This window comes from Nematolebias whitei, chromosome 1 (assembly GCF_014905685.2).
Source record: "Nematolebias whitei isolate Nwh7 chromosome 1, NemWhi1, whole genome shotgun sequence".
NCBI lineage: Eukaryota > Metazoa > Chordata > Actinopteri > Cyprinodontiformes > Rivulidae > Nematolebias > Nematolebias whitei.
The window spans coordinates 79328382-79341666 of record NC_056498.1 but is presented as its reverse complement, the minus strand read 5'-3'; the positions used below and the strand labels follow the sequence as shown (position 1 = coordinate 79341666).

The 13285-nt window shown below is 44.3% G+C and overlaps 1 protein-coding gene across 1 annotated transcript in view; it reads left to right on the top strand.

Annotated features, from left to right (window-relative positions):
• The window catches only part of LOC119413682 (cullin-9), a 91733-nt gene that overhangs the window by 65253 nt on the left and 13195 nt on the right, over positions 1 to 13285 (top strand). The window contains exons 27-36 of the mRNA XM_037680739.1: positions 5243 to 5400; positions 6283 to 6481; positions 8679 to 8850; positions 10325 to 10470; positions 10570 to 10696; positions 10865 to 11070; positions 11141 to 11400; positions 12117 to 12234; positions 12318 to 12566; positions 13097 to 13237. Of these exons, the coding sequence (XP_037536667.1) occupies positions 5243 to 5400; positions 6283 to 6481; positions 8679 to 8850; positions 10325 to 10470; positions 10570 to 10696; positions 10865 to 11070; positions 11141 to 11400; positions 12117 to 12234; positions 12318 to 12566; positions 13097 to 13237 (1776 nt within the window). The remainder of the gene's footprint in view (positions 1 to 5242; positions 5401 to 6282; positions 6482 to 8678; positions 8851 to 10324; positions 10471 to 10569; positions 10697 to 10864; positions 11071 to 11140; positions 11401 to 12116; positions 12235 to 12317; positions 12567 to 13096; positions 13238 to 13285) is intronic.

Sequence of the window (13285 nt, the reverse complement as noted above, 5' to 3'; positions counted from 1 at the left end):
TCCTTTTCGACCTGCTCCCCCCCCCCCCCCCCCTCCCCCCAAAAAAAAACTTTACACAGTAACAGTTTATTGAAAACGCTGCAGCTCAGGTTTGGACTACATGAACATATTACTCCAGTTTTAAAATATTTGCACTGGCTCCAGTATATTTTAAAGTTTTACTGCTTGTATAGAAATTACGAAATAGTTTGGGACCAGAATATATGAATGGGATGCAAATGAAATATGAACTTAGTAGGACTCTGAGATCTGTTGGCTTAGATCCAGTAGTAGAGCCCAGAGTTCAAACCAAACATGATGAAGCAGCATTTAGTTGTTGTGCCAAACACAAATAGAACAAACTACCAACAGATCTGAATTTAGCCTCAGTAAATTTCAATTCAAATTAAAAAATGGAGTTTCACTGTGTATAAAACATGCTATATAAAAGAAGTTGCCTTGCTTTGTCTGATCAATGTAAGTTTAGTGATGATTTCTGCTTGTCAGTTGGTTTCTTGGGGAACTGATCCTAATGTCTAAAGATCCTCTTTTTATTCAGAAATACAAAATGTATCCAGATCTGACTCTTGAGGACATTGAGGTTCTGATAAATCTTTTAAACGCATAATCCTGACAAATAGAATTGATTTACCACAGAGATGACTTTTTTTTTTTTACTTTTTATTTTAAGCCTTTTTTTTTTCTTTTTTTACACAACTGAACATCTAACATTCCCCTTCATTGAACACTAAAATAAAAAACAAACACACACAAAAAAAAAAAAAAAGACTTCCGGTAAGATGGCGCCCGTGTACATGGCTTGCAATCCATCTTTGCTGATGGTGTTCGGGTTATTTTTGTTTTTTGCATTTCACATCTGTGACATCAACTCTCTGCTGGTGTATGACAGACAACAACTTTTGAATCTTCGTTTTTCTGTCACTGAAGTCGCTTATTTGGAACAATATGAGCGTACCTCTGGACCCCTCCCCCCCTGCTGGCAGACGTGCCAGCTTACCTTCGCTGCGGTCCTCACCTCCCTGCCCGGAGATCTCGCTTCAGACGCCGGGGAAAACGTGCTGGTCAGCTGGTGAAGCTGAAAGCTCTGCGCGCTGCATCTTCCTCTCCTGTGTGCCCGGACCAGGTAACCAGCTTTAGTTGTCAGCCGCTGCGCAGCTCGGACCGACCTGCAGGGGCTGTTATTGAAAACCTGCGGCCATTAACGCGCGCTAACTCCACCGCTGCTAGCTCCACTTCGGACAATATCCAGATGTGTTTGGTCAACGCAAGATCTGTTACCAACAAAACTTTTATCCTCAGGGATTACTTTCAAGAGCACGATTTGGACTTTCTGTGCATCACAGAGACTTGGATGTCTCCGGGTGAGTCCAGTGCCTTGACGGAATTACTGCCACCGAACTGTTTGTATTTTAACGCCCCGCGGCCATCAGGCCGGCACGGTGGTGGATTATTAACAATATTCATATCAACTTTTGACTGTAAACAACTGCCCATCCCAGTTTCCCGCGCCAGCTTTGAGCTGAGCGTCTTTGAACTCGGACATTCACCTCCGACGTTATTTGCACTCGTTTACCGCCCACCTCGATCTAAGGACTTCATAAATGAGTTTTCTGATTTCTTGGCTGAAATCACACCAAAATATGAGCATGTTTTCATTGTTGGGGACTTTAATTTGCACGTGTGCTGTCCTGAGAAGCCCTTGGTTAAGGACTTTTTAGATTTATTGGACTCATTTAATTTAACTCAGCATGTAAACGGTCCCACCCAAGAGTGTGGACATACACTGGACCTTGTTTTAACTCATGATGTGACTGTTAATAATCTTGTTATTGGTGATAATGTCTTTTCAGACCACATGCCAGCCCAGTTTGAGTTCACCCTCCCCCATCTAACTCCTAAGCCGTGCATTCCTGCACGTAGGACCCGGACCATTAACCACTTCACTGCCGCACGTTTCACAGATGTTTATAACTCTGAAATGATAATTCAGGCCCCAGTGTTTCTCACCACCACCGAGGAGCTGACATCCCAGTTCAACTCTGTCTGCTTAAAGACTATGGATCATGTTGCACCTGTTAAAACCAAAAAAAATCAAAAATCAAAGCAGAACCTTGGCTGAGTGACATCACCAAGGCCGTTAGGCAGCAATGTAGGAGGGCGGAACAAAAGTGGAGGAAAGACAGGCTGCAGGTCTCTTTCCAGATACTTAAAGAGAGTTGGCGCCGTTATTAGAAAACAGTAAAAACTGCTAAATCAAAATTCTTCTCTGATATAATTACCTCAAACTCTCACAACCCACGTGTCCTCTTCTCCACCCTAAACTCTGTTCTCCACCTCACTGAACCATCACCTCTGGAAGCCTCGACTGAGCTGTGCGACAACTTCTTACATTTCTTTTTGGAAGAAATTGCGACAAGCAGGGCTCTCATTTCCCCTCCAACTCATGACCCATCCATCCCACCTCATCTGTAGTTCCTTTTGACCGTTTTGAACCCATCATTCTATCTTCTCTAGAGCAGGTCATGTGCAGCTTGAAACCCTCTGGCTCCCCCTTTGATGTGGTCCCCCCTCGACTACTAAAGGAGGTGATTCCAACTCTAGGTCCATCCATTCTTGATATAGTAAATGGTAGTTTATCCACAGGCGTGGTGCCAAAATCCTTTAAACATGCTGCCGTCCAGCCTCTCCTGAAAAAACCAAACCTTGACCCCTCAGTCGTTTCCAACTACCGGCCTGTCTCCAAACTCCCATTTGTTTCTAAAGTACTGGAGAAAATAGTCGAGTCCCAGTTGAAGTGCTTCCTGGAGGGTCACGCCATCTTAGAGCTTTTCCAATCTGGCTTTAAACCTGTCCACAGCACTGAAACTGCCCTGCTGAAGGTCTTTAACGACATCTTCAGATTCACAGATACCGGTGATTCTGTGCTGCTTGTCCTGTTGGACCTCAAAAGAAAAGAAGTCTGAAGTCATGTTGTTCCCTCCCAACGACACAATCACAAACCACTGCATCGACCTCTCCGCTCTAACCCTGTCAGAAAAACAAAGAGTCACTAATCTGGGCGTGATAATGGACCCTTCCCTGAAACTTAACAATCATGTGAACGTGATTGTTAAATCATGCTTCTTCCAACTGAGGCGGCTGTCTAAACTGAAGCCCATATTGTCCAAAAATAACCTGGAGACAGTAATACATGCATTCATTACATCTAGGCTTGATTACTGCAATTCACTCCTGTTTGGTATCAGTCAGACCTCCATTGCACGACTACAACTGGTCCAGAATGCAGCAGCCCGATTTTTAACCAGTACAGGCAAAAGAGAGCACATTAAACCAGTTTTGACCTCACTGCACTGGTTACCGGTTCACTTTCGAATCCAGTTCAAAATACTCATGTATGTCTACAAATCACTGAACAGTGTTGTCCCCCCCCCCATCTCTCTGATTTGCTACAACCGTATGTCCCACCACGCTCCCTGAGGTCAGCGGACCAGTGTCTCCTCACAGTTCCAGGAACTCGTCTTAAGCGCAGAGGTGACAGGGCCTTCTCTGTAGCAGGACCAAGACTTTGGAACGAGTTACCTCTGCTGTCAGACAGGCCCCCTCCCTCTCGGTTTTCAAGTCCCATTTAAAAACTCACTACTATTCAGTAACTTTCAACACCAGATGATCTGTGTTTTGATCCTGTATGCTCCACACTGGTTTGTCGTCATTATCTGCATCGTTTTTATGTCTATATTCTGATTTACCTCATTTTGTATTTTGCTTTGTGTGTTACCTGTTGTTTTGTCTGTACAGCACTTTGGTTGGCTTTGTAGCTGTTTTAAGTGCTTTATAAATAAAGTGGTATGGTATGGTAAAAAAAAAAACCCGCACAGCACAGGAATTGCCAACAACTTTTTAAAAAATAGTCACAAAAAATATACAAAAGCAATGAACCAAATCCTCTGAAAGTCACAACGAACCACCCATCAAGATGTCAGATAAACCTCCACACAGCGCCACCTTTGGTCAAAAAGATCACTGGTCATTTGTAGAACTGATGTCATCTTTTCCATAATATATACTTATTTAACCCTCCGTTTCCATTCAATTATTGTCGGGGGTTTCAAGTCTTTCCAATTTACAGTGATTAGTTTTTTGGCAACCAATAATAAAACATGTACTATATATCTCTGATTTGAGTTGAACTCTTCATTTAACATAACCCCCAGTATATAAAACAAAGGACCTGATGGAACTTCATCTGTATTATTTTCTCAAGCTCCACCTTGATGTTCCTCCAGTATGTTTGGATAACAGGACAATCCCAGAATATGTGTGTATGGTCACCTTTTTTCCCACATTTTCTCCAGCAGTATGCAGTTGAGGGATCCTTTGCAAACTTAGAGAAATGTCTTTTTGTTGGAATTTTCTTTTCTATAATGGAAATAAAGTATTGTTCTATATCATTTGGATCTTTATTAATTCTCTCTTTGTCTTTATGGTTCATAATGTAATGTATGATTTGGAGATATCTATACATATCTTTTGCTGGGAGATCAAATTGCTCCCTAATCTGTGAGAAAGATTTAAAACCTGTTTCTCCAAACAACTGGTTGAGAGTCATGAGACCTTTGGTGTTCCATTTTCTAAACCCCTGGTCTCACGGCGGAGCAGGTGTCGAAGCGCCTTCTGCTGTTGTGCCTCGTTATCTTCAACCAAACTCGTTCGTTCTTCTAAAACAGTGATTTTCTCTTCATGTACACCAATTTGGTTCCTGATATCTGCCACCGACTGCTCTAAGCGGTCCAAAGATGATTTGGTCTGACTGTGACCCTGCTTATTTTCTTCACAAAGTTTTTTAATCTCCTCCAAAAGTGTGGACTCGCTGGTTAGCTGGCGGCTAGCATTTAAGCTAGCGTTAGCTGGGCTGAGTGATTTCTGTTGGTTGTCTTCTGTTTCCTTTGAGGTCCCTTGTTTAGCTGTCTTTTGTCTCGTGGAGGAACTCATCTTGTTAAATTATTACTTACAGGACTGAAGGTTATCAAAATTTATTGTTGTCAATATATTTCTCAAAATTCCTGACGGAGCTCTGCTCTTACACTGCTGTTCCTGTCATGATGTCACCGGAAGTCCAGAGATGACTCTTGATGTGAAATTTTTCATTAATCTTAAGCTGTGTAGCTTAGATTGAGTTCATATTTAAATCTTCCTTTGTGATGTAACGATGATGACGATGTGGGTGACTGTCCTCTCTGTGTAGGTGAGCGAGCGTTTTGCTCAGTACATCGATCAGATGATTGAGGCCAGCGGGACTCCGTCTGGCAGCTTAGACACTCTGGAGCGGCTACAACAGTTTTTGGAGCCAATACTCTTCCTCTCTGGCCTGGAGCTTGCCAACACCTTTGAACACTTCTACAGGTACGAACATCTCAGGAACATGGGGGTTGAGACGTCTGAGTCATGGGTGCATGGCATGTCAGGTACAAGAGGGTCTGAAATGTCAGAAACAGGTATGATATGTTGGGGACAAGGGCTCTGACACATCAGAAAAGGGTCGAACACAACAGATGAGGGATTTGACCTGCCATGAAAAGAGGTTCTGCAACCTAAGAAACAATCTGACACGCCAGGGGCACAGCTCTTGATACACCAGGGACACTGGTCTGACTGACAGGAACTAACAAATGATGTGTTAGACCCAAGGGGTCTAACAAGTCAAGGACAAGGGATCTGACGCATCATGGGCAGGAGTCTGCCATGTCAGAGACAAGGGTCTGACACCAAGGGCATAACTCAGACACACCAGGGATACTGAGACAAGGGTTTGATATATCAGAGACATGTGTTTGACACTTCAGGAACAGAATACATTGGAGAAGGGTTTGACCTATCAGGGATGGGTCTCATGCATTACTAGCATTTGTCTGACCTGTTAAGGATACAGGTTGGAAACCTTGGGGACACGTAATTGAGATGTCTGAGGTAAGGGTCTGACACATCAGAAATCATTGTGACACCTTTGGGATACATGTCAGACATGCTAGGCACATGTGTGTTCAGTGGCATCGGTTTGTCATGTCAGAGACGAGGGGTCTGACACTACGGGGACATGGGTCTGATTTATCAGTAACAGGTGCCTGATATGTCAGGAAGGATCCGACAAGTCACGGCACAGATATGACACCTCATGGACAAAGTCTCTGGCATGTTAGAGGCACATGTCCAGCAGATGTCTCAACAAAATAGGCCAGATACACATTTGGCACCTGAAGGTTTGTTGATCTTTGTTTACATGTTCAGGTACTATCTGGGTGACCGTCTGCTTGCTCAGGGAAACACATGGTTGGAAAGCGCTGTAATTGATCAGATCGGTAGCTGCTTCCCAAGTCGATTTCCTCAGCAGATGCTGAAGAATCTCAGTGAGTCAGCCGAGTTGCAGCAGGAGTTCCATCTTTACAGGCTGCAGCAACTGGATCGATGCCTACAGGAACATGACCAGGTTGGCAAAAACCCACCACAGCTTCTGTCTGTTTGTTTACTCTGTTTTTACCATGTGTTGTTTGTTTATTCTGTTTTTATCATGTGTTGTTTGTTTATTCTGTTTTTAATCACGTGTTGTTTGTTTACTCTGTTTTTATCACGTGTTGTTTGTTTACTCTGTTTTTATCATGCGTTGCTTGTTTACTTGTGGCGTGGTGAATGGCATAATTTCCCTTTTAAGAAACGGTGTTCCTCCTCGGTCACTTGGCTCATCAGCGCACTCATCTCTTGAGGGTTTTTATCGATGAGGAGGGGGAGACACCTCCATGTTGCACGTTACAACTACGCTAGTTGAGGGCAGTGGGGGGAGGGGTTAAAATGCATGAGAGAAGCAGAGCACTACATGTGTAGCATCTTAGCTAGCATGACTGTGTTGCGCACCGCTCACATAACGTTTGAACAATGTAGCTGTCTGCCACATATACCAAGATTAGAAAAGTCCATCTGACGGTGTTAATAAGAACACCTTGAAGGATAAATATCATGTTGGGGAGAAAGGACTCAAGTAACACAAGTTTTCTGGAAAGTAAAATTGGTCAAATCAGTGATGGGGAAGGAATAGTGGAAAGAATACAATGGGAGAAGGAAATGGATGTTATTCCAAGAGGAATGTGAAGGAAAGGAGAATAAAAGTTATGAAGTGTAGAAATTGTGGCAGCAAGGAAGGAAGGAACTTTAAAATTATTTAGTTTTAATAATTACATGCCGGTTGAAAAAACTGACTTAAATGTTATTTTGTCACTATTGCTTGGCACAGTGTAATTTAGTGTTGTGAAGGCTGCATGATGCCAGGTCATTTTCTGTTGTGAGTCTATCACTAAATCAGGAAACGGTAAAAAGCCCCCCTGAATTGAATTCACTGTTGGTGGTTATTAAAATGTCACCTGTTCATTGGGTAAAGTTAAATATTCTTATTTTTAAACAAGCAGTTCAGTTCACATGAAACGTGTCCGGAGCCACAACAAGTAGCAGGTTGTGGCCATTTTAGGTTTGCTGGAGAGGGCTTTTGTGGCCAGTAGGGGTGGCATTATAAAGCAGAAAAGTATCTAATGATTTTTAACATTTATTAAAGTAAAAGACCAGATTCTTGTGTGTGTGTGTGTGTGGGGGGGGGGGGGTGTCTGTTTTTACCATCTTTTTTTGATGCATCAAGTTAAAGTATGTTTTACTGCTTGAAAGTCTTGTCCAGGCCAAAAATATTAAAGAAATTAGTTTTTGCTGTTTCCAAAATGCTCTGCTATATTTGGTGTCTCTGGTTGGCTTGCTGTTGTTGTTTGTTTATTTTTTTGTTGACTCCATCTTTCATATGTACGTCCTAAATAAATTAGGATGTGTTGGTAAATGTCTTTTTTACCTGAAGCATGTTGTCTTTTCCCCTAAGTTTACCAGAATGCTTAATTTACATGTTAAATATCACAAAATCTTTTTTTGTTTGTTTTTTAGTTGTTTATTTTTTGGGGGTGGGGGGTAGGTTTGTCACCTTTTTCATCCCTTGTGAGTTTGCAGGTATGTTCTCAGATGAACTAAATTAAATATTTCAGATTAATGCAGGGGCTTTATTGCCTTCTAGCAGCAGTAGGCTGGGTGGTCGGTCGGTTGGGTGTCAGAATGGTGGGTGGTGTCAGTGGTTGGTGGTGTCAGTGGTTGGTTGTGTAGTCTTTTGCTTGGATGGTTGGATATTGGGTTGTGTTGTTGTTTTATGGTTGGTTGGCTGATTGTTTGCTTGGTTGGACAGTCAGTTGGTCGGTTGGTTATGTGGTTGGTTGGAATATCTTGTTTGTCCAATGGACGATTAGGTGGTTGTGTTACTGGCTGGTCATGTGGTTGGATGGTGTGGTCAGTCAGCCGGTCGATTGATTGATTGGTTGGCTGGTTGGTCAGATTTGTCGTTGTATGGTTGATCAGTCATTTAGTTGTGTGGTTGTGTAGTTGGGTGTGCGGGCACAGGGTGGTTGGTCGGGTGGTTTAATGTGCCTGATTGGAATGGGAGTTTCTGGAATGTTCAGCGATCTGCATGATTTTTATTTTTGTAATAGTTTTTTTTTCTTTTCTTTTTTAGGGAAATGACGAGATGATAAATTGAAGCATCTACCCTTTCTGCAGAGTTTAAACCACTCAGAAAATTCACATGCTTTGTCCTTCACGTGTTGCCGTAGATAATGGAAGATGACTGGACAGAGATGGAGGAAGAGGCAGAGGTCCAGGTTCTTGTTGTGTCTCCACGCTGCTGGGCTGTACCTGCAGTTTGCTTTCTGGATGAACCAGCAAAACACTTTCCAGCTGAACTCTGTTCCTACCTGAACCAGTTCACCCAGTTCTACACCCACAGTGAGTGCCAGTTCTGTTAAAGCAGACTTAACTTTGACTTTAGACCAGCCATACCTCTGTTATAAACACTGATGAACTTGGTCTTTCACCAGCCTTGTTTCACTTCTAAATCAGGCTTACCATATTTTTCGCCATACACGTTGCTCCGCCCTGTACGTCTCATCAGTCCATATTTGTCCATCCATCCATCCATCCATTATCTTTACCCGTTTATTCCATTTTGGGTCACGGGGGTCGCTGGTGCCCATGTCCAGCAATCACTGTGCGAGGGGCGGGGTACACCCTGGACGGGTCGCAAGTCCATCACAGGGCCACATAGAGACAAACGAGACAAACAACCATTCACTCTCTCACTCACACCTAGGGACAATTTAGAGTTACCAATCAGTCTAACATGCATGTTTTTGGTCTGTGGGAGGAAACCGGAGTACCCAGAGAAAACCCATGCATGCACGGAGAGAACATGCAAACTCCACCCAGAAGGCTCCTGGACCGGGGTTTGAACCAGGGACCTGCTCGCTGAGAGGCAGCAGCTCTACCAGTTGCGCCATCGTGCTGCCATATTTGTCTAATAAAGTGGAAAAATTCATAAATGTGTCGCTTCACTGTATACTTCGCATCTATTATGCGTCACTGCTGACGAGTCACATTTGTTACGTGTAACCGCTGACAACCCGGAAATGTGGGCTAGAGTTGTACCAAAAATTAATGGGCTGCCAAATGGCGGCCGCGGGAGCATGCACGGAAGGACTTTAACAAGAATTTAACAAGATTAACACTTAAAGACAATTATTTGTTTGCTCTAAATTATAGCAAAGATGTGTGTCAGTCTAACGTTTACTTAATAAATGCACTTTAATGGTCAAATCAGCTGTATTTCGCCGTGGCGGTGCAGCTGTTTTGACGGTCAGTCCAAGCAGCGAGCAGAAGGAAGGTAGGGGTAATATGGCAAGCTGATTGTCTCATTAAAAGCTGGAGAAGATTCTCAGTCATCCAGGACATAGTAAATTCAAAAACCTTCAAGCAAAAAAACAATAAAGTAAAAAATAAAATATAATGAATAAAGTCCAGTTGTTTTTGGCTTTTAACTTTTTTGAATTTGTCATTATAGCCACGTTTACCTATTGCATGATACAACAGCATGCCATACTTCTATTACTATTTTGCTGCCATCAAGTGGCTAAAAGTGGTACTGCTCAAATTTTTTTTTTCAGTCAGAATGAATGAAAACGGTCATATCTCAGCCACAAAAAGGTTTATAAATACGGGGAAAAAATCCATAAATATGTTACTTCGGCCTTTCAGTCGCAGGGCATGCAAATTATGCATAAAACCCATGACTTATACGCCGAAAAATACAGTAATTCTGACTTTACACTAGCCGTGTTTTTTGTTGTAGTCGAGGCTTAAATTTGACGCATTTTAAACCAGGCTCGTCTGGTTTTACCAGCCTTATGTATGTTTGTGCCTGTAGGTCAGTCCATGTATGGTCTGAGCCACTCAAAGCCTCGGCGACTACAGTGGACATGGCTCGGTCACGCAGAGCTTCAGTTCGGCAGCTGCACGCTGCACGTCTCCACACTGCAGATGTTTGTCCTACTGCACTTCAACAGTCAGGAGGTAACACAAACATCTCCTCTATGCTTCAGTGTTGGTGTCCTAGTTCTGAGCTGTCACATGGATGGACATGTCAGGAGTTGTGTTCTGGTTGTTGTGCAGGAAGTCAAAGTTGAAGTTCTGCTGGAAGAGACGGGTCTGTCTGCTGTGGTCCTGCTGCATGCTCTGCAGCCGCTCATCAGTGAAGGAGGACCGCTGACCTGCAGCCCACCAGGACAACCCAGCCAGGGTCAGATGCTCAGTCCTTTAACTTCCTCACGTTCCCCTTCTGCTCTACTCCTTGAGGCCTCACCCGTTTCCTGTCTGACTCCTCCCCATCTCCACCTCTCCTGTTTGATTCCTTCACTTCTTCTCTTTGCCTCCTTCCTTTGTCTCTTCTGACTCCATCTCCTCGCAGGCATTCTGCGGTTAAATCAGCAGGTGGTCTCCCACAGCCTGCAGGACGACCCAGCGACGCTGCGACTGCTGCCCAGACAGACGTACCTGAACGTAGACGAGGACGCGGCAGGAACTCTAGAGCGGAAGAGGAACTTTATCTACTGCCTGATAGTTCACATCATGAAGCAGGAAAAGGAGATGCACATTGATAACCTGGTTTTCAAGGTGAGACGGAACGATTCACGATTCACTTGCAGCTCCGCCTCCAGATCTAACTGCATCTTCCCTCTTTCAGGTGATGGACTCATGTCAGAAGCAAGAAGCATCTCAGTCTCCAGGAGGTGGTCGGTTCAGCTGCAGCACCGGAGACGTGCTCTCCTGCATCATGCACGTCATCAGCAAAGGCTGCATCCGCCGCAACGAGGACAACCCACATATCGTGGAGTTCGTTCCTGAAGACCCATCCACGCCGCAGAAAGGCCAGGCCCAGTTCTCCTTCAGCCGCTCCGACTCCAGGAAGGACGCCACCGCCACAGATTGTCTGGCTGACATCAGGTGTGACCCTGACCTCTGAACCCACACACTGTCTGTCAGAACATTTTTATACTAAATGAAAATAAAACTTGTTCCTGCTTCACTTTGGCTGTAAAATTATTTTTTTCTGTGGAGAATATCTGAAAACTTCTATTAAATCTAAATAAACTGTAATTTTGATCAAACTGAGACGCATCTCTTTTTTTTAATGAACAATTTTAACTTGAACATTTGTTTCTGATTTTAATCAAATCATCATCATTTCACACAGCAGAGCCTCCGTATTATAAAACAAACAACAACAAGGTGGTGTTTGAACTCTAAACATTCGTGACCTTCAGTTTAATGTTAAGTAGTTCCAGTGTTTGACAGCAGGGGGCGCTGCTGAAACACTTTAAAACGTTCATTTTATTCAAACAAAACGAGTGAAACTGATGTCAGACTTTAATTTATCAAAGATTTATGAATAAATCAGTAAATCAGCTGAACAGTTCCCCCACCTGGTTCAGGCTCCAAGTCTCTCAAACGAGATCTGAATAAATTAAAAACGTCTAAAACTTAAATTATAAATGATCGAGCGTTCATGTTTTTTCTGCTCGTCTATAAAAATGTTTGAGTTTTGATCCGATTTAATGTCAGCAGCTCGTGGTTCTGACTTGAGTCCAGGACCCGGTTGTGTTTCTGGTGTTTGTTTACAGTCTGGTACCGTCCGGGCCCCGGTTTGTGTTTGTTTACAGTCTGATACCAGCGCCGCGGCAGTTTGAGGACGGCGTTCTGGACTCTGTTCTCTTCTCTCTGGGCCGGACCATGACGCAGGAGGAGGTGCGTCAGCTGATGCAGAGGACGGTGCAGCAGGTCTGTTACCATGGCGACTGAGCAGGTTGACCCTCAGCTGCTTCCTGACTCACCTGTCAGGTGTTTTGTCTCTGTTCCGTCAGGTTTCAGCCACTCTCAGTGTGGATTTGGACCGGGCTGAGCATCTCCTGATCCACTGCAGGTGGAACGTGGACCTGCTGGTGCAGCGCTACACCGACGACCCCGACGCGCTCATTGTGGCCGCCGGCCTCAAGAGCCGGAACCCGCAGCCATTGCCAAGCCCCATCTCCTCCTGCCCCGTGTGCCTGAACCAGCCACCCGCTGGCTCAGAACCAGTCCCAACGCTGAGCTGCACGCACTACTGCTGCCGGGTCAGTCCAGTTCTTCTGCTGTCTGTGTGTGAGACTGGTTCTGTTGGGTCCAGTGGTACTTTTATATGTGAGGGCATCAAGGTTCTACTCACTTCTTTTGACCACTCAACTCTAACACAAACACAAAAACACAAAACCATGTGTCAGAATCAGAACCAAAGGAGGACGGGGCTGTGACTGGGTGGTGTCAGAATCAGAACCAGGGCTGTGGTTGGGTGGACCCTGTTCACTCTGCTGCATGAAGCTGGAGGCTCCTTCAGAGGAAGAGGAGTTCAGCTCTGTGGTTCCTCGTCTAAAGAACTTGATGAAAGTGAAATGGACCCTGAATCAACTGGTTCTGGTTCTGATCACTTGGTCTTTTCACATCAATAAACTCAGTTTTCTCAAACAGCAGCGGTGGAAAACCAGACTTTTTTGTTTTCATTTGTTTATTTTTGTCTCTGATGTTTTGGACTGTCTCTGTGTGTGGCTGGTGCTGCCGGGTCAGAACCGCCTCGTTCCTAACGCGCCTGGTTCTGTTGTGCTTACAGTCGTGTTGGCAGGAGTACTTGACAGCGAGGATCGAGCAGAACCTGGTCATGAACTGTGACTGTCCAATCACGGACTGTCAGGCTCAGCCTACAACTCGGTTCTTCCTCAGCATCCTGACGGACCAGGACACCGTTGCCAAGGTAACGCAGCAGGTCAGAGACACGGTCCTGAGCGTGACCTGTGCAGGT